General features: G+C 36.4%; 1 protein-coding gene across 8 annotated transcripts in view; it reads right to left on the bottom strand.

The window, feature by feature from the left end:
* Positions 1 to 689: 689 nt before the first annotated feature.
* The window catches only part of SREK1 (splicing regulatory glutamic acid and lysine rich protein 1), a 55,840-nt gene continuing 33,671 nt past the window's right edge, over positions 690 to 22,858 (bottom strand). For 7 of the 8 annotated variants that reach the window (XM_060009398.1, XM_060009400.2, XM_060009401.2 and 4 more), the window contains 3 exons: positions 18,941 to 19,036; positions 6,398 to 6,542; positions 690 to 5,313 (listed from right to left, as the gene is read on the bottom strand). In XM_060009398.1, the coding sequence (XP_059865381.1) occupies positions 5,164 to 5,313; positions 6,398 to 6,542; positions 18,941 to 19,036 (391 nt within the window). In that variant the 3' untranslated portion in view covers positions 690 to 5,163. The remainder of the gene's footprint in view (positions 5,314 to 6,397; positions 6,543 to 18,940; positions 19,037 to 22,858) is intronic. The other variant, XM_060009399.1, reaches the window with a different exon arrangement.

Consider the following 22,858-nt stretch of genomic DNA (forward strand, 5'->3'; position numbering starts at 1 on the left):
GAAGTCCTGTGGAGGTCACACCTGGAGTAGTTCAAACTCATTATTGGCAAGGATCTCTCCTCTCTCACCCCCAACTCATCCTCACCCCATGTAGTTCAACACATCTGGAAACCAAAATGGCTCATAGTTTAACCACAGAAGGCAGCTAAAACAGAAGGCCTACACAGAGAAATCAGTGACAGCCTTACCATCTCTGCACCAGCTAAACCACCAGGTCATACAGGGTTCTGAATTTACATATCTGATAGCCAATGTTTTTTTTTTTTAAAGAGACACTTCAAATAGGCTGTCTCACTTAAATGACCACCCCAAGTACACAGCTCATTTACCAAATGGAGAGTTATACTTTTGATACTACTGGAGAAGGCATTCCACTTGCTGTTAAAAGACAAGTAGTGGCAATTTTCATTGTGCAAATACCATAGTAAAAAGTTGATTCTGAAAACAAAAGGGAGATTCAAAGAGCTGCTATCACTTACTGGAACACTACAAAATGCTGGAGATGCAAAGCTCTGACTAGAGTTATTGCCACACAACATGAAGTACACCCAATGATCAAAAACCTCTATTTTGGTGGTAATTTTGAACCCTAAAGAGGCTGTTACCAAACCTTTCAGTTATAAAAATAAGCTGTAAATATGCAAATACATTAGAATTCGGTGAAATTACTACTCAACAGTGGAAAGATTTCAAGATTTTCATTTTATTAAAAATATAGCAACACAATAGCAGCAGCATCTGATAAATGTTTACTAGTATCATATGGAAGTAGTCCTACTCACAGAATATACACCACCTATGCAGCACCTTTTTGTTTACATTTTGAACCCTTCCCTTGATAATCCATAGCATTATGTAAAGAATAGCACTACTGTATTAACCTAATTAAGATGAAGGAGAGTCATATTTAACTATTAAATTTAACTACCTATACAACTACACAGTACACCCAAATGTAACCTTCTGTGGAAATCAGAGAATTCTGTAGCGTGTTTTCCTAACAGTTTTTTGCCTACCACTAACCTTAAACTGGTGGAACTCAATCTCTTCAACTCTAATTCAGCATGAATTTCATGAGTTTGAACTTACATATACAGTTAAGAAATTATCTATCTAGCAAACAAAAGTTAATCAAGAATGGAGAGAACTATTATTCTACTCCAATCCTTGGAAAATAAATCTTAATGGTAAAATTTGTGAAGTTTTACAAAAGTTGGCAATTCTCAAAATTAAAATGTTAGCTAGATACAAAGTAAATTTAAAATCAGGCAACAGGCTAAAAATCTGCTTTTAAGAACAGTATGTTAAGAAATGTATTATATATAAACAATTATAATAAATTAATTGCTAGAAACTATAAAAGTACCTTAAATGGAATAGAAAGAAATCTAGTTATTAGTTACTAAATCCAACCTACCTTCAGCTTTAGCTTTTATTTTTAAAATAATGTACCACTCTTTGGCAGAATCACCAATAAAAGTGTATTTAAGAAAAACAAATTCACCCACAAACCCAAGTTTAAGTAGGGAAGTGAATTTTATTTTAAAAGATTATTTTATTACATTTATACTCGACTCCTGCTTCCAGAAATATCATTTAGCCCTTTGAGAGCACTAACTTCTGAGATTTGAAAATAAACAATTTAATTTTAAATGACTATTACATTAGTAAATAAACATGAGAACATCTAAGTATATAGGCAGTGAATTTTTTTAAAAAAATATTTAAAACACATAAGGAACATAATTACTTTGTGGAAACAGCTCTACTTCATAACTTACCCAGTTAAAACCAGATACTATCTTCCAATGAAAATATAAGAAATGTCCCACTGAAATGTTACTTAATGCATCCCTCAAAAAGAATTCATTTTAACTGCTAATTCAACTACTAAAGATTTAAACCAAATCATACTATTCCAAATAGGTTTTTAAAAAACTTTTAAAAGCCATTAGTATATATTATAATCCTTAAATTTGAATAATATCTTCAGTTGAGACCAGATTTGGCTCAAGGTGTTTTTTTTTTTCTTTAATTTCAAAGGTAGCAACCTATATATAGGAATGAATGAGCATCCTGAAGATGACTAATACCACAAAAGAAATTATTTTCTTGACAAAAAAAAAAAATTGATTCTAAATGCCGGTTTTTACTTTTAATTGAGGCATGTCAAAATTTAAGTCTCTATGATACTTCTAAAGATCAACACAGCATATACTGAACCCCTTGGAAAAAATGATTCTAAACAGAAAAATCACAAGCTGACTAGTGTGTTCGTAACTATAAGTTAATTAGAGTCAATGGAAAATAATGAGATAGCTGTGGAAGTTGAGGGTTTTATACTTGTTTCCTCACATGAAACTGGCTAGCTTATGAAGGACCATCTTTTATTACCAGTTAAGTGCACAATGCTGAAAAGCAAGAACAAGAGGACCAAGAGAATTTGTCTAGAATGATGAATAGCAACTACAATTTAAGGAACAGAATGTACTCGCTATATAATCAAGATGAAAAAGATAATTTACAGAAGGTATTAAGTGTAAAATGGCTGTCTTCTTGGCCTTACCTCAAGTTTTCCTGACAATATCTACCTGGGATGAAAGAGACAGTTTTAAAGAAATAAAAAAATACCTTACAAGAAAAAAATAAAAGAAAACATATCAGCTCTTAAAAGTGAACAAAGAGAAAAAGATGTCTCTCTCTCTCTGTCTTACACACAACACACACACACACTCACACACTCCCTCCTTCCCTCCAGTACCTCTAGACCCTAGAAAGCTTTGCTTCCATAAGCCTGTTTAAGAAAATGATTTCACTTTCTCCGGACCTCTTGTATTCCTATTCATGCCCAATTTTTATAAATCAGTGTCTGTTAAGATTAGTATGACTGTTTTAAAGATGAATAAACCTCATCAAGAAAAATAACTGGCAGCAGGAACCAAATAACTATGTTAATTACCAACATAAAAAACATTTAATAGAGTCCAGAGTACAAGAAAATACTCAAACTTTAAATGATGGCTTTACACACCACACAAACATGCACTCTCCATATCAAAACAATTTCTATGCCAGCTAAAACAAGAACAGGACAAACCTAAGATGCTGTTTTGAAATGCATGAACAAATACTTTCCTCTAAAATACGTAGCTTTATTAGAGAAACAGTACTAAAAATAACAAAGATTCAAACAACATTTGCTCTATTCTACTTACATATCATAAATAAGAAGCTTTGATGCAAGACACACACACTCCTTCACAATCTTTCCATATACACCCAAGCATTCTTATATCAAAATAAGCTGTTTACCAGCCAACCGTATGTGGTTGAATGATTAAAATGACCATCTATACTTTACATAGTAAAGCATTTTCAAAAATTTTAATGTACACAGTGAAAAAAAGGAAAAAAAGAAACAGTAATTCTGAACACATGAGGAGTAATTAAGCAGCTTCATAATCAAACCAGGCTTCATTACTTGCAATAAGGGCAATTCTTTCCATTCTTCACCAAATACTTAAATTTCAATAGTATTAACATTAAAAGAAAACTCAAGTTGAAACCAAGTAACTGATGTGCTACTCAGCTTTTTAAATCTATAAGTAACTCTTCCCATGAGGTAAGGCAACTGAGTAATTTGATTGTATTAGACTGCATTAAACTAATTATACTTGATTTTTTAAATAACATGCTAATTAAAAGGTATAACTTTTGGAAATACAACAATGAAAAGAGTTCTGAAACTATGAGTTGTGTTCTGGGGGAAAATATTAGCAATGTTGTCATTTTACTACTTGCATACTTTCTGCAAAAAGTGTGCCTAACAATGTCGGATGACCTATATTTTAAGCTTAAGTAAACACATCCTTACACATAAGACAAACTCATATGTTCTCCTTTAAGTACAATTTCTGCACATCATTTATGAGAAGATGATTGAGAGGTAATAATTAAGGCCATCCAATGTAGACAACTAAAGCGTTCTGCTTTAAGTAAAATAAGAACATGCTGCTTCATTTTCAATTATCACAGTATGAAACTGATGGTCCCAAAACTGCATTGCTGTTTTAAGCTCTAAAGTCATTCTTGAAAACACACTTCCCTCTCATATTAAGTGAACCAAGTAAGAAGCTCTTCTGACATACCACTTTCACACTTCTCTATGGGAGGGAATGGAATATCCATCTAAATTCCATATGAATTGAGAATGACTAGTCCATATAAAATTCTAGAAAACAGTATACCACATTGTAGAAGGCACTAAAGCTTCAGCTTGTGCTCCCATAGCCCATTTTGAAAACCCAGTTTTCTTATTATAAATGGCACCTTTGCCACCTACAACTGACAACACACACTGTGATACTGTTCATAATAAGCTTGGAAATGTCAAAAGAGTTCAAAAAGAAATGGTTACTTTGTGGGAAGACCCAATGATTCTGAACACTGAATACTAATATATTATTAGTATTCAACACAGTTGTTCTTCCTTTTGAAAAAGAACAGTAGCATGCATTGTCAGCTGGTTTTTAATCCACTCATGTAAGCAACTTTAATCTGTAAAACTATTTTAAAGAAAAACTGCTGTCCTAAACAGTGAGCAAAAGAAAACACAATAGTGAGAATTTAACACAATCACTGTAAATCCTGTGAAGTCAATGTTAAAACTTCTTACATACTCCGCACTTACAAGGGTGTGTATATATTTGCACCAATTTCAAGCACATCATCAATCTGTAATATATTGAAATTAAAAAAAAAGTAAAACAATACAAAATCAGTTACTAGCATTTTTTAAAAGAGCCTCCAATGCTTATCTCCAGTCTTTAATGGATAGTACAAATTTAGATCTTTAATGTCCCATTTATTTTAATGGTTCTTCGCAAACACTTAACAAACCACATGACAAGTGTGTCAGCCACCATGGAAATGCACAGCTTTTAGAAGATGAGGAGTTTGGGTAACACCTGTTATTTTCACGATGTCCATGCTTTATTTTCTTACTCAGTAACAAGATGGCCACAAAGTCACCTAACAACTAAAAAAGCTGTTAGCTCATATCTTTATGCTCTACTGGATTTCTTCACTGTTTAACATCTTGTTGAGAGAATTCAAAGCTTTGGATTCTATTCCAGCGTGTGTTTAGAGGTGCATTTGTAGGTCCTATACTGCTTCTGTTTTGGTAGAGAGGTTTTCTTCATTTGGTTGACAATTCCCATTTTGCTGTACTTTGTTTTCCTCAGTCCTTTGTGCATCCTTGTCATCTACTTCTTTTCCCACACTTGAATCTGGTTCTTTATTGTGCTCCTTCTCCTACAATGAATATTTAGGTATACATTTAATATTTTTCTCAAGACTTGTCTGCTACTACATCTAGTTCTGGCTAAAACTATCTTTTGTGAATTAGTCAAACTGGGTGTTATCTCTCATTACATCTTCATATAAATAGTATATACAAACGTATCAATATGTCCTTTGTACTTCTAATAAAAGATAGGACAATCTATGGAGATTAAGTTAGAACAAAATAGGTAAATAGAAACTCTAGGAAAGAATTCAACAAACATTGCTGACTGACTTGAAAGGTGGAACTGATCGGCTGAAAGTAAAACAGTTCCCATAGATGCCAGGACAGATTTGTAATCTGGATACCAAAGAAGCAAAAACAAGGGAATGTAGAAAAGGAAATCACTATTCCTCCTACCAAAGACTGTTTAAGAACAGTCCAAATTCAGCTCTCAACTTAACGGAGAATTAAATGAGAACATGTGGAACAGTGCCTGGAATGTATTAAGTGCTCAGGAGATATTATCAATGTTACTTACAATGATGATAAACCTCTATCAGTATGGGAATAAATAAGACTGTAAGATAAAAGCTTCAGAACTCATAACTGATTTCCAAACACAAATATACTTACCAGTATAATAAGGGAATTAACCTAATTCACAAGTACTTAAAATATTTTATCAAAAAAAATAAATGGAGGAAAACAAAACAAAAACCCTTACCTGGTGGAATTTGGTTTTCCATTAATTATTCTAATTCAACAAACCTAACTTTGGTATATATTACAAAACCAATGATAACATCACCTGTCAAATTTGCTAAAACAAATATAGTGAGGAAAATGGCAACAAGTAAAAATATTCCAGTACATAGTTAAAATTTTTATTGTATGCCATTCTGTGATTCTCTAAAATAAGGAATGCAATTGTTTACACTAGTAAACATTACATTAATTAGTTATCTTCAAAAATTAGGTTAAAAAACTACCAATTTAACAAATAGCACCAAAAACATACAAGGCACTGGTAGTATAAAATTACCTCTATGCAATAAAGAACAATCTCAAACATTAATTATTCAAACCCTAAACACTGAACAACTTTCTTACTTTAAGTGAAGTATTGTTCTTCTCCACCTTTTCCTTCCCATCTCTGTCATTACAACTCTTTCTTGTAGAGGCTGAACGTTCTCTCTCTCTTCTTTCACTGATGTGGTCCCTTTCTTTTTCTCTCTTTTTATCCTTCTTATTTCTGCTATAAGAATATTAATAATATGTCATTAACTTCTAAAACAGTAAACACCCACTTCTTACCTAACATTAATGCACTGTAAACAAGCGTATCAGTAACCTGGTGGACCAAATAACATAAATGAGTCCTGTAGCCCACCTAACTCCACCCCACACCCAGTTAATTTTTTCGACACACAAGTCATTACCGCAGAGGCCACCAAGTGTTCACATAAAACACAATTCTGTATTATCAATTTCTTAGTTTTGAAACATTCAAGGTTTATTTATCTACTGTAATCAGGATAAAACAAAACAAAATATATAATATTTTTTTACCCATCTTTTCAAAGTAAAAAATGAATAAACAGAAAAGAATAAAAATGATAAAGAATCAGATATGGCTCTCAGGTAAGGCTGAATGACTTCTACTAAAACATGGAACTTCAAATAACCAATTATGCCATGTGCCCTCCCCTCTCATTCACAATTACAAAAAAGGCCCATCCACCAATTCAAGAGCAAACATTAAGCAGAAGATGGAATGAACAAGTTCCATTTGTAAAAATTACATATCCTTAAAATTAGAGGGAAAAAAACGATGCATTTCCTATCAGAAGCATAACAGACACCTTCTATTCAAAATAATTAGCCTTAATATGGAATTCTAAACCTTTTTGTCTTAATTATGAATATTTTAAAAATAAACACAAAGACCAGGGGAACAAATAAAAACACTTAGGAAACAGACCCAACCAAGTACCTATGAAAATTCAATAAAACAAAGGGGTGGCATCTCAAATCACTGGGGCAAAGTTTGTCTTTTATAAATAAAAGACTTGGGGACAACTGGATTATTATTTGGAAACAGACAAAACTGGGTCCATATCTCATTCACATAAATAAATAAATAAATCCAAATGGATTAGAGACCTAAATTTTTTACATGAAACAATACAAGTACTAGAAGAAAACATGAATAAATTTCTTTCTAACTTGAGTGAAGGGGAAGATTTTTTTAGCCATAAATAAAATTCCAGGTACGATAAAATAAAAGATTCATTAGTATGCCTACATAAACTTTTGCAAAGCAAAAAAACAAAACAAAAACCACTACTAGCATATTCAAAAGAAAAATACATTTGCTACATTATTTATGTACGTATATCTTTATATACAACTCTTAAAGCCAAGGAAACAACTACATCAAAAAGAATGAGATTCTTGGGACCTTCCTGGTGGTGCACTGGTTAAGAATCCACCTGCCAACGCAGGGGACACAGGTTTGAGCCCTGGTCTGAAAAGATCCCACATGCCACGGAGCAACTAAGCCCGTGCACCACAGCTACCGAGCCTGAGCTCTAGAACCTGTGCTCCACAACAGGAGAAGCTGCCGCAATGAAAAGCTCGCACACCACAACAAAGAGTAGCCCCCGCTCGCCACAACTAGAGAAAGCCCACGTGCAGCAACAAAGACCCAAAGCAGCCAAAAATAAATAAATAAATTTATTTAAAAAAAAAAAAAAAGAATGAGATTCTTAGGCATAAATTTAACCAAAAAGGCAAAAAATTTGCTGAAAAGAAATAAAGACATAAATAAATGGAAAAACATCCCATGTTCTTGGATCAGGAGACTTAGAGTTAAGATAACAATAGTATCCAAAGTGATCTACAAATTCAATGCAATCCCTATCTAAATCCCATTGGCACTGCTGGCAGAAAAAGTAAAACCCGTCCTAAAAACCACAGGATCTCCAGGGACATCAAATAGCCAAAACAATCTTTAACAACAAAATTGGAAGACACACAATCCCTGGTTTTAAAACTTACTACAAAACTACAGGAATCAAAACAGTGTAGTACTGGCATAAGGAGAGACTTACAGACCAATGGAAAAGACAGAAATATATGGTCACATGTATGGTCAAATGATTTTTGATAAGGGTGCCAAGACCCATTCAATAGGGAAAGGACAAGCTTTTCAACAAATGTTGCTAGGAAAACTGGACATCCGCATGCAAAAGAATGAAGTTTTAGACTCTTACCTTACACCATATGTAAAAATTATCTCATAATGGATCAAAGACCTAAATATATAAACTAAAACTGTAAAACCCTTAGAAGAAAACACAGGGGAAAATCTTCATGACACTGGTTTTGGCAATGATTTCTTGGCTATGACAGCAAAAAGCAATGAAAGGAAAAAAACAGATAAATTCGAATTCATCAAAATTAAAAAACTTTTGTGCATCAAAGGATACTTACTCAAAGAAAGTGAAAACACAACCCACAGTACAGGAAAAAAATACATGGAAATCATATTATCTGGTAAGGGATTAACAACCAGAATATAAAGAACTAAAACTTAACAAAAAACCAAATTATCTAATTCAAAATGGGCAAAAGACTAGAATAGACATTTCTCTGAAGTAGATACACAAATGGTCAATAACCACATGAAAAGATGCCCAATATCACTAATCATTAGAGAAATGCAAATCAAAACCTTAACAAGATACCATTACACACAGACAATAACAAGTGTCAGTGAGCATGTGGAGAAACTGGAACACTTGTACATTGCCGATGGGAATACAGAATAATGCAACCACTTCAGAAAACAATTTCGCAGTTTCTCAAGAAGATAAAGAGAGGATTACTATATGACTCAGCAATTACAACTCCTAGGTATAGAAACAAAAACATGTCCACATCAAAACTTGTACACAAATGTTCATAGCAGCATTATTTATAACAGCAAAAAAATGGAAACAATACTAAATGTCCATCAACTAATGAATGGTTAAACAACAAAACCTGGTTTTATCCATAGTGGAATATTATTCACCCCTAAAAAGGAATGACGTACTGATTAATGCTACAATATGCATGAACCTTGAAAATGTTACATTTAGTCAAAGAAGTCAGATACAAAAGACCGCACAGGGACTTCCCCAGTGGCGCAGTGGATAAGACTCCATGCTCCCAATGCAGGGGGCCCGGGTTTGATCCCTGGTCAGGGAACTAGATCCCACATGCATGCTGCAACTACGATTTCGCATGCTACAACTAAGGAGCTGGTGAGCTGCAACTAAGGAACCCTGGAGCCGCAATTAAGGAGCCCACCTCCCACAACTAAGACCTAGTGCAACCAAATAAATAAATAAATATTAGGGGAAAAAAAAAGGCCACACATGTTATATGACTCTATATGAAATGTCCATAACAAGCAAATCCACAGAGACAGTAAGTAGATTCGTAGCTGTAAGGAGCCATGGGGAGTAACTGCTAATGGGTACAGGCTTTCTTTCAAAGTGACAAAAAATGTTCTGGAACTAAGTAGCAGTGATGGTTGCACAGAACTGTGAACTCTTGGGCTTCCCTGGTCGCGCAGTGGTTGAGAGTCCGCCTGCCGATGCAGGGGACACGGGTTCGTGCCCTGGTTCGGGAGGATCCCACATGCCGCGGCGCGGCTAGGCCTGTGAGCCATGGCCACTGAGCCTGCGCGTCCGGAGCCTGTGCTCCGCAACGGGAGAGGCCCGCGTACCGCAAAAACAAACAAAAAAACCCTGTGAACTCTTAAGAAAAATGCAATGAAAATTACTAAAAATCACTGAAATGCACTGAGGGTGAATTTTATTTTACATAAACTACCCCTCAATTTAAAAAATAACTCAGAGGGCGCCTGCCAGCCACTGGTGGGGGACTCTGATGCCTAAGGAGACGGGGGGAACCCTAAAGTGAACCGGTAGGATGTAGGGGGACTGAGGGGGGAGGAGAAGAGGAGGGCAGACAGGATCGGCATCCCTGAGGCCGGGGAGATGAGGAGAGGCAGGGGGGAGGGACCCTCCAGAAAGAGCAGAAGAGGATGGAGGGTGATCGCCTGGCCCACTCGGGCCACGGAGCCTGCGGAGCTCCCAGGCTGGTGCCTCCCCTCCAAAGCCCCCTCCAAGCAGTTTGGGTCCTGGGGGCATAGGAGGGAGGCCGGGAGATCAGGAGAGGCAGCGAGGTGGAGCCCTCTGGAAGCAGCGGATGACTGCCACACCCACTCAGGCCCGGGGAGCCTACTGAGCTCCCAGGCCAATCCTGTCCTCCAAAACCCCCTCCAGGACGCATGGGTCCTCGGGGGCATAGGAGGGAGGCTGGGGACATCAGGAGAGGCAGGTGGGAGGGGCCCTCCCAGACTGGAGGAGCGGGAAAGGAGAGGAGGGTGTTTGCCCTGCCCACTCGAGCCCAGGAAGCCTGCTGGGCTCCCAGGTGAGGTTCCCTGCCCTCTGAGACCAGGGGTGGGGGGCACTCCTGGGCCCCTTCTGTTCCTTGGGCCTAAAAGCCAGCTCCCCACAGCCCCCAGGGCCTCTTCCAGCCCTGGGGGTCCTGAGCATTGGCCCCGCCCACCACCCAAACCTCGCCTTTGCTTAGGCCCCACCCTCCACAGCCAAGACCTCTCTCCCCCGCCTTTTTTTCTTTTTCTTTTCCCTCCTCCCCCTTTTTTACTATTGTGGTACTGATGTACCTTCCAGTTGTTGATTCATCTGTATTTTTATTTTTATATTCTTCCGAACGTATCTGTTAGTTTCCTAGTCTAATTTTATTTTTTACTTTGTTATATTTATTCTTATTTTTTGGGCACCGCAGGCAGCGTGCAGGATCTTGGTCCACGAGCCCGGGGTCAGGCCAAAGCTCCTGTGGTGGGAGCTCCGAGTACGAACCACTGCACTAACAGAATCTCAGACTCCAGGGAATATTCATCAGAGTGAGGTCTCATGGGGTTCCTCATCTCAGCACCAAGACCCAGCTCTACCCAATAGCCTATGAACTCGAGTGTTGGAAGCCTCAGGCCAAACAACCAGTATGACAGGAATACAATCACACTCATAAAAAAAAATGAGACGGCAAAAAAATATGTCACAGATGAAGGAGCAAGGTAAAAACCTACAAGACAAAATAAATGAAGAGGAAATAGGCAATATACCTGAAAAAGAATTCAGAGTAATGACAGTAAAGATGATCCAGAATCTTGGAAATAGAATGGAGGCACGGACTGAGAAAATACAAAAATTGTTTAACAAAGACCTAGAAGAACTAAAGAACAAACAGAGATGAACAACACAGTAACTGAAATGAAAAATACACTAGAAGGAATCAATAGCAGAATAACTGAGGCAGAAGAATGAATACAGCAGGAAGACAAAATGGTGGAAATAACTGCTCAGGAGGAAAATAAAGAAAAAAGAATGAAAAGGAGTGAAGACAATCTCAGAGACCTCTGGGACAACACTAAACACATCAACATTTGAATTACAGGCATCCCAGAAGAAGAAGAAAAAAAGAAAGGGTCTGAGAAAATATTTTAAGAGATTATAATGGAAAACTTCCCTAACATGGGAATGGAAATAGTCACCCAAGTCCAGGAAGCACAGAGAGTCTCATACAGGATAAACCCTAGGAAAAACACACCAAGACACATATTACTCAAACTAACAAAAATTAAATTCAAAGAAAAAATATTAAAAGCAGCAAGGGAAAAACAAAAAATAACATACAAAGGAATCCCCATAAGGTTATCAGCTGATTTTGCAGTAGAAACTGTGCAGGCCAAAGGGAGTGGCAGGATATACTTAAAGTGATGAAAGAGAAAAACCTACAACCAAGATTACTCTACCCAGCAAGTATCTCATTCAGATTCGATGGAGAAATTAAAACCTTTACAGACAAGCAAAAGCTGAGAGAATTCAGCACCACCAAACCAGCTTTACAACAAATGCTAAAGAAACTTCTCTAAGTGGGAAACATAAGAGAAGAAAAAGACCCACAAAAACAAAACAATTAAGAAAACGGTAAAAGGAACATACATATCGATTATAACCTTGAATGTAAATGGATTAAATGACCTAACCAAAAGACACAGACTGGATGAATGGATGCAAAAACAAGACCCGTATATATGGTGTCTATGAGAGACGTACTTCAGACCTAGGGACACATACAGAATGAAAGTGAAGGGATGAAAACAGATATTCCATGCAAATGGAAATCAAAAGAAAGCTGGAGTAGCAATACTCGCATCAGATAAAATAGACTTTAAAATAAAGAGTATTACAGCGATAAGGAGGAACACTACATAATGATCAAAGGATCAATCCAAGAAGAAGATATAACAATTATAAATGTTTACGCACCCAACAGAGGAGCACCTCAATACATGAGGCAAATGCTAACAACCATGAAAGGAGAAATCGACAGGAACACAATAACAGTAGGGGACTTTAACACCCCACTTACACTAATGGACAGATCATCCAAACAGAAAATAAATAAGGAAACACAAGCTTTAAATGACACAATAAACCACATAGATCTAATTGATATTTATAGAACATTCCACCCCAAAGTGGCAGAATACACTTTCTTCTCAATTGCACATGGAACAGTCTCCAGGATAGATCACATTTTGGGTCACAAATCAAGCCTCAGAACATTTAAGAAAACTGAAATCCTACCAAGCATCTCTTCTGACCACAACGCTATGAGATTGGAAATCAATTACAGGAAAAAAAACTAAAAAACACAAATACATGGAGGCTAAACAGTGCGCTATTAAATAACCAAGAGATCACTGAAGAAATCAAAAACTACATAGAAACAAATTACAACGAAATCACGATGACCCAAAACCTACGGGACGCAGCAAAAGCAATTTTAAGAGGGAAGTATATAGCAATACAATCTCACCTCAAGAAACAAGAAAAATCTCAATCTAACCCTACACTTAAAACAACTAGAGAAAGTAGAAGAAAGAAAACCCAAAGTCAGTACAAGGAAAGAAATCATAAGAAAAGTGCAGAAATAAATGAAATAGAAACGAAGAAAACAATAGCAAAGATCAATAAAACTAAAAGCTGGTTTTTTGAGAAGATAAACAAAATTGATAAACCCTTAGCGATAGTCATCAAGAAAAAAAGAGAGGGCACAAATCAATGAAATTAGAAATGAAAAAGGAGAAACACAATGATGCTGCAGAAATACAAAGGATTACAAAAGACTACTACAAACAACTGTATGCCAATGAAATGGACAACCACAAAGAAATGGACAAATTCTTGGAAACGAACAATTTTCCAAGACTGAACCAGGAAAAATTAGAAAATATAAACAGACCTATCACAAGTAATGAAATTGAAACTGTAATTAAAAATCTTCCAACAAAATTCCAGGTCCAGATGGCTTCACAGGCGAGTTCTATCAAACACTTAGAGAAGAGTTAACACTGATCCTTCTCAAACTCTTCCAAAAAAGTGCAGAGGGAGAAACACTCCCAAATTCATTCTACAAAGCCATCATCACCCTGATACCAAAACCAGAAAAAGGTATCACAAAACAATAAAATTATAGACCAATATCACTGATGAACATACATGCAAAAAACCTGAACAAAATACTAGCAAACAGAAGCCAGCAACACATTAAAAGGATCATACACCATGATCAAGTGGGATTTATCCCAGGGATGCAAGGATCCTTCAATATACGTGAATCAATCAATATGATACACCACATTAACAAATTAAGGAATAAAAACTGTATGATCATCTCAGTAGATGCAGAAAAAGCTTTTGACAAAATTCAACACCAATTTATGATAAAAACTCTCCAGAAAATGGACATACAGGGAACCTACCTCAACATAGTAAAGGCCACCTATCACAAACCCACAGCAAGCATCATACTCAATGGTGAAAAACTGAAAGCACTTCCACTAAGACCAGGAACAAGACAAGGATGTACACTCTCGCTACTCCTATTCGACATAGTTTTGGAAGTCCTAGCCACGGCAATCAGAGAAGACAAAGAAATAAAAGGAATACAAATTGGAAAAGAAGAATTAAAACTGTCATTGTTTGCTGATGACATGACACTATATACAGAAAATCCTAAAGATGCCCCCAGAAAACTACCAGAACTCATCAATGAATTTGGTAAGGTTGCAGGATACAAAATTAATGCACAGAAATCTCTGGCATTCCTATACACCAACAATGAAAAATCAGAAAGAGAAATTAAAGAAACACTCCCATTTACCATTGCAACAAAAAAAAAATACCTAGGAATAAACCTGCGTAAGGAGGCAAAAGACTTATACTCATAAAACTGTAAAACATTGGTGAAAGAAATCAAAGATGACAATCACATGGAGAAATACACCATGTTCTTGGATTGGAAGAATTAATACTGTGAAAATGACTATACTACCCAAAGCAATCTACAGATTCAATGCAATCCCCATCAAACTACCAATGGCATTTTTCACAGAACTAGAACAAAAAATTTCACAATTCATATGGAAACACAAAAGACCCCAAACAGCCAAAGCAATGTTGAGAAAGAAAAACGGAGTTGTAGAAATCAGGCTCCATGACTTGCAACTATACCACAAAGCCACAGTAATCAAGACAGTATGGTACTGGCACAAAAACAGAAATACAGATCAATGGTACAGGATATAATGCCCACAGATAAACCCACGCACATATGGGCACGTAATTTATGACAGAGGAGGCAAGAACATATACAGTGGAGAAAAGACAGCCTCTTCAGTAAGTGGTGCTGGGAAAACTGGACAGCTACATGTAAAAGAATGAAATTAGAACACTCCCTAACACCATACACAAAAATAAACTCCAAATGGATCAAAGACTTAAATGTAAGACCAGACACTAAAACTCTTAGAGGAAAACATAGGAAAAACACTCTTTGACATAAACCACAGCAAGATCTTTTTTGACCCACCTCCTAGAGTAACGGAAATAAACAAATGGGATTAAATTAAACTTAAAAGCTTTTGCACAGCAGAGGAAACCATAAACAAGACAACCCTCAGAATGGGAGAAAATATTTGCAAACAAAACAACAGACAAAGGATTAATCTCCAAAATATACAAACAGGTCATGGAGTTCAGTAGCATAAAAATAAACAACCCTATTAAAAAATGGGCGGAAGACCTAAATAGACACTTCACCAAGGAAGACATACAGATGGCCAAGAGGCACATGAAAAGCTGCTCAACATCACTAATTACTAAAGAAATGCAAATCAAAACTACAATGAGGTATCACCTCATGCTGTCAGAATGGCCGTTATCAAAAACTCTAAAAACAATAAATGCTGGAAAGGGTGTGGTGAAAAGGGAACCCTCCTGCACTGTTGGTGGGAATGTAAATTGATACAACCACTATGGAAAACAGTATGGAGGTTCCTTAAAAAACTAAAAATAGAATTACCATATGACCCAGCAATCCCACTACTGGGCAGATACCCTGAGAAAACCATAATTCAAAAAGACACATGTACCACAGTGTTCACTGCAGCACTATTTACAATAGCCAGGACATGGAACCAACCTAAATGTCCATCGATAGGTGAATGGATAAAGAAGATGTGGCGCATATATACAATGGAATATTACTCAACCATAAAAAGAAATGAAATTGAGTTATTTGTAGTGAGGTGAATAGACCTAGAGTCTGTCATACAGAGTGAAGTTAAGTCAGAAAGAAAAAAAAAAATACCATATGCTAACACATATATATGGAATCTAAAAAAAAAAAATGGTACTGATGGGCAGGAATAAAGAGGTAGACATAGAAAATGGACTTGAGGACATAGGGTGGGAAGGCACAGCTGGGGCAAAGTGAGAGTAGCATCAACATATATACACTACCAAATGTAAAATAGTTGGCTGCTGGGAAGCAGCAGCATAGCAAAGGGAGATTGGCTCGGTGCTTTGCAATAACCTAGAGGGGTGGGATAGAGAGGATGGGAGGGAGGCTCAAGAGGGAGGGGATATTGGGACATGTGTATGCATATGGCTGATTCGCTTTGTTGTGCAACAGAAACTAACACAGTATTGTGAAGCAATTATACTCCGATAAAGATCTATTTAAAAAAATTAAATTAAATTAAAAAAATAAAAATAAATAAAAAATAACTCAGGATGGAAGTGGGGCTGGGTATGTATAGTCACTGACCCCCCCCCCCACACACACACAGTATATATAGTGATAGTGAATGCTGTCTTTTGTGAAGAAAAGGAGAAATTCAAATACATGTATCTGCTTAATTTTGCAAAAAGAAACACAAGGAAAGATAAACAATTGATCACTTACAGAGGGTGGATGCAGATTAAAGTAAAAGGAATGGGGAAGGAAGTGACACTTTGCAAATATAAATACACCTTTTTGTCTATTTTGAGTTCACAACTGAGAAAAGTTTTGACTTTCATGAGCGAAGTATTAAAAAAAAAAAAAATTGGCCTACCTCCTAAATATCCTATGCCTTCCTTTATTCTCACCTAAAAATAATAACCCACAAACAAATAAACAAAAGAGCCCTGCTGGGAAACATGCTCCTTCTACCCGGGGAAAGCTTTTTAAAAGTTTCTCTTCTATACCTAGAAAACCACAGAAAACCAGCTGAAAACTTAGGACCCATCAGTAAGATAGTGGGATGAATATATATACATACAGAAATCAATATCCTTCCTATGTACAAACCCAAGCTCCAATTACATGACATAATGAAAGAAAAGACCTCATTTACAAGAACAAAGAAGTAAAACATGCCTAAAAATAAACTGAAAATGCATAAAATCTGTAAATAAACATTGAAACATTCATGAAAAAACACTAAGGATGGCCTGAATAAGTAGGCCATCCATGTTCCTGGACAGAAAGACTCACCTTTGTAAAGCTTTATTTTTTAATAATCTATTCATCAATTTCCCTAATTAATAAATGTAATGCAACTATAATACAAATTATCAGTAGGTTTTATTTCTAGAGCCTAGACAACTAACTCAAGTTCAAACAGAAAAATAAACACACAAGAATGGTCAAGAAAGCTCATAAAAAGAGCAATGAGGAGTATGGGGAAGAACGGGCCTTACTAAATATTTAAAAATGCTATACAATCTGAATCATTAAAAGCATGGGGCACTACTGGTACACAAATCATCAGTCAAACCAGTCCAACAGCAGAGAAGCCCCAGAAATAGACTCCAACACAGACAGAAAAATTTAGTATATGACAAAGGAAATACATCAAATTAGTGTTAGGAAAATAGAGTTTTTAATAATGATATTGGAAGAACAAAGAAGCATTTAGAAAGATAAAATGAAATTGAATCAATGTGCCATATGGCAAACAAGGATAAACTCCTAATGGATCAAAGACGTAAATGCAAAAATTAAAAGCATAGAAGTACAAGAAGCAGCAATGGGGGAATTTTATTATAACCTTGGAATAGGAAAGATTTTTTTACCTTTAAGACTCATAATGTAGAAGTCACAAAAGAAAAAACTTGAGGAATTAAACTATATAAAAATCAAAAATCTCTATAAAATCAAGTCTCATAAACAATTTCTAAGAAGAAACGACAAAGTAGGAATGATACTTGAAACCAAATCACTAAAGAATAATCTCCCTAATACAAAAAGAACTCCTGGAAATAGGAAAAAATAAACCAAAAAAACCCCCCACAAAAACAGACTCCATGAAAAATTGGCAACGTATACAACTCACAGAAAAGGAAACACAAATGGCCTTCAAATATATGAAGAGATGGTCACCTTCACTCTTAAGAAAAATGCAACAGAAATTACTATATACTGGTACCACTTCTCATCTATCAGATGGACAAAAATACACAACTTTGGTAGCAATCTGCAGTAGCTATAGGGAAACAGGCATTCTCATACATAGCTGGTTAAAGTACAAGCTGCTGCCAATCTTTATGAAGGACAAAAGGGAAGGAAATCTCTCAAAACTACAAACACACTCACCCTCTGACCCAACAATAAATACCATTTATGAAAATTTTCTCTGCATACTTGCACATTACAAAATTATGTACGTACAAAGCTGTTCATTACAGACTTATATAATTTATAAAAAGAAAATTAAGAAAACCCATTCTACTGCAGGCTGGTTACATAAACCAGGTACTGCTAGATAATGGAAGTTCATGAAGTTGTAAAAAGGAATGAAGCAGTATTTTCTGATAAATACAGCAAGTTCTCCTGGTAGTTAAGTGACAAAAGTAAATTGTACAACTATGTATATTTTGTTTTACCTTTTGTAGAAGATGAAAATAAAAATTATATATTTTCATCTGTACCTATATACAAAACTGGAAGGATATACCAAAAAAAACTAATAAAGTCATTACTTGTGGGAACAGGGTAGATGGACACTTGGGTGGAAGTTAAGACCTATCATTATATAACTTCTTATACTCTCTGGATTTCTAAACCACGTAAAGACATTACATATTACTCATTCAAAATATAAAGTTAAAAAAAATAGACTGAAAAGAGAAAATTTTCCCCCTGCTTCCTCCTCAGTTTTAGCACGTGCTTTCAACCTACCTCCTAGGGGATGGAGACCTAGAAGATTTCCGTTTTATGGTTTTTGATGTCCTTGGTGATCTGGAAGAACTCCTGCTCCTCCTCCTACGCCTCTCCCTGGAAGTCAAAAATATGTCATTTTAAAAAACAGTAATTTAAATAAAAGATAATACAAATACACAAAATCAAAAGGGTCCTTAATGCTCTCAAGTGAATAGTATTCTTTACAGGCCAGTTTAAACTAATGTCTTTCATGAAATGGTCTGTTATCTAATTCTAGTACAGGTCAAATTATGAACTGTAAATTTTACAGACCAATGAAAACATCTTCTAAGATTTCATATCAGAAAGGGTAGACGACCTCCTTTTCACCTGATTTCTTGAGTAGAAAATATAGTAATGGATGTTTCTTTCACATTCTCTCTCAAGTCAAACATGTTCTTCCTCAGCACCTAAAGCATGTGTTGCTTATCAGATCCTTTGTCATGCATCTAGCTCCTTGCTGCCCCACTGTGGATTATTTTTTAACAAGGTAACAGGCCCTTTTCAAGAAGTGAAAGGTAAATGGGGTTGCAAAATGTGAACTTTTTTTTTTTTTCTTTGCGGTACGCGGGCCTCTCACTGTGTGGCCTCTCTCGTTGCGGAGCACAGTCTGCGGACGCACAGGCTCAGCGGCCATGGCTCACGGGTCCAGCCGCCCCGCGGCATGTGGGATCTTCCCTGACCGGGGCACGAACCCGTGTCCCCTGCATCGGCAGGTGGACTCTTAACCACTGCACCACCAGGGAAGCCCCAAAATGTGAACTTTTTAAACCCAAGTATGTAGAATGTCTCTAAACATTAATTCATTTGACAGAGAAATTGCTTTTACCCCCTTAACCTACCATTTCATTATTGTTGTTCTATTCATTTAAAATTGAGCACACAAGTTGCTTAGATGTAAGGAAATTACTTAAAACCTGGGATTTAAATATGATAAAGTCAAAAATAATTATTAAATAGATTAACAGTTTTATTATTATTAAAAACTATTTTGCTTAACACATTACCAAATGATGCATACTCTAATAAACTACTTCATTTGTAAGGGTGGTCAACTTAGAAACAATGAATTTCAAGATGTCTATTATTCAGGTGACGAGGTATAAGGGTACATTTATTAAATGATTAATGTAGCCAATGACCTATCTCACGAGAAGCTCTGATAATTAGTGGCCACATAGCTGAAACAACCAAATCCTCTAGAATTCAAGTTCTCCTTATCACCTCAGTAAGCTGATTCTAGGCTAATGAAACATTTTGTGTACATTTTTCATCTGTAAAATAAAAAACTAGATAATGCTCATATGTGGTATACGCAGTAGATGTTACTACCAAAAGAGCTCAAGAACTTTGAGAACACAAATAAATCAATTCCAACTCTACCTAAGGTTCTCTCCTCCTTTACCCAATTTTATTTCCAAGTCACCCCAAAATTACACTTCCTAATATGGAAATTAGATGACGTTATTCCATTTAATCAATGCCATTCTGTAACAGCACCTCCCTGCCCCACACAAGAACCAGAAGTACTTTTTTCATAGCATGAGAATATCAGTGTATTCCAGACTTTAAGTTTACACAAAATGGCTCCACCTTCAATACTGTAACTCTTTACCTGTATGTTCAGGAAGCACTATGTACAGATGGACATCTAATAATTACCAGTTAGTGATAATGAGAGCTAAGGCTGGACAGACAGGAAGCTAGAATATCAGTTAGTCGAGAAAGAAGCTGTCAGCTCTAGTATGCAGAATTGGAGTTGATTAGGCTTACATTTAAATTTCAGTTCCACATCTTACCAACTGCACGACTGGGGTCATATTACTTTATCTGAGTCTCAGTTTTTCCAATTAAAAAATGGAGATAATAACTTGAGCCTTGTAGTTTTGAGGATCAGGATAATACCTGTGAAATACCAAGCCTAGTGTCTGGTGCACAGCAGGTGCTCAGTAAATATGTTCTCCTTCCCTTTGATGGTCTCATCCTTATTAATTGTAATTCCAAGCATTAAAAGTTTTTAAATATCAAAATTTTTCCTTAAAAATGTAGCTCAGAAGACAATGTTGGAAATAAAAACATTAAGTAGACTATTATTCTGGGCAGTTAAGGGTTTCTCATTCACTAAACAAATCAGAGCACCTTAAAGGAAGAAAAATGCTAAAAGATAAGAAATGGTAACTCTTCAGCAAGCTCTTCTGAAAGCATAAAACATTCCAAACTGCTGAACCTTTAGGAATTAACATTAGTCAACATTTATTCTCCAGGCCCCAGAGGTTATCTAAGACCTAAGAACTGAATGTGAACATCTACACTTTCTTAAATATCAAGTGACTTAAAATGACCCATGAAAAAATTATAAACATTTCAAAGTCATCAGAAAAAGTAAATTCAACTGAATTTAAAAGGAATCGAGGGGACTTCCCTGGTGGCGCAGCGGTTAAGAATCCGCCTGCCAATGCAGGGGACACGGGTTCGATCCCTGGTCCGGAGAGATGCCGCAGGGCAACTACGCCTACGTGCCACAACTACCGAGCCTGCACTGTAGAGCCCACATGCCACAACTACTGAAGCCCGTGGTGCCAAAACTACTGAAGCCCGCTCACCTACAGCCCATACTCTGCAACAAGAGAAGCCACCACAATGAGAAGTCCACGCACCGCAACAAAGAGTAGCCCCCACTATCCACAACTAGAGAAAGCCCACGTGTAGCAATGGAGACCCAAAGCAGCAAAAAATAAAAATTAATTTTTTAAAAAGGAATCGAAATATTATTTGGTGTTTTGAAGGGCAATATCTAAACGATCACACAAACACAAAGGAACGTGTGAAACACAACCAATAAAATAACTGCAATAAAGATGCAGTCTGCAAGGCTCAACTGATACCCACAGCAAATGAGTTAATTTCTTCAGGTTTTGGTTCAATGTGCTGAAATATGGCAATGACCTACTGATTTGAAGTCACATTTTAACATATACTGTTGCTTTCAACTATATACTTCTGACGCACTTTTTTTTTTTTTTTTTTGCGGTACGCGGGCCTCTCACTGTTGTGGCCTCTCCCGTTGCGGAGCACAGGCTCCGGACGCACAGGCTCAGCAGCCATGGCTCACGGGCCCAGCCGCTCTGCGGCATGTGGGATCTTCCTGGACCGGGGCACAAACCGGCGTCCCCTGCGTCGGCAGGTGGACTCTCAACCACTGCGCCACCAGGGAAGCCCCTTCTGACGCGTTTTTTAAAATCCAGTACCAAGTAATGGTTAAAGTCCTCAATTAAACAATCTCTAAAGAGAGAAGAGCTACTATACTACTATATTTCTAACTAAAGTGCAGAGCAGATGGAAAATTTCCTCTGGTTTGGCTTCCTCATGTTTTAAAACCATGATAACAGTCTTCTCACAGGCTTACTGTGAAGATTAAATAAGATCAGTCATGAAAAACTCTGCTGAGACATAAAACCTGGCATATGGTAAAGCATTCAATAAATGCTTGCAATTATCTTCTATTAACTAGCCAAAGACTAGTATTAAGAATAAGCTGTTAAAACACAAAGTTAAAAAATTTAGGAAATATATAGTCCATTGTCTCAGAAATTATGTTCTATGAAAAAACATTTTAAAATATCTTTAAAACTTGCAAAAATATATTTTTAAAGTATTTTTAAGATATAGTTTAACACAACTTAGGAACTTCCATTTATTTATAGTCACAATATCATCTGGAGCAACGGATGTAGATTGAGATAATCTTGAATTAAGGAAGGTCCTCATTTTGCTGATGTTACTATGGCAACCTGCTGCCACCTGGTGGCAGTGTACCTATTAATAAACAGTCCTAAGAAAAAAGCAAATCCTTAACAACAAATTAATAAATGAAAACCAAAATTTAAACGTCATGTA

The sequence above is a fragment of the Delphinus delphis genome, chromosome 3 (assembly GCF_949987515.2).
Source record: "Delphinus delphis chromosome 3, mDelDel1.2, whole genome shotgun sequence".
Taxonomy (NCBI): domain Eukaryota; kingdom Metazoa; phylum Chordata; class Mammalia; order Artiodactyla; family Delphinidae; genus Delphinus; species Delphinus delphis.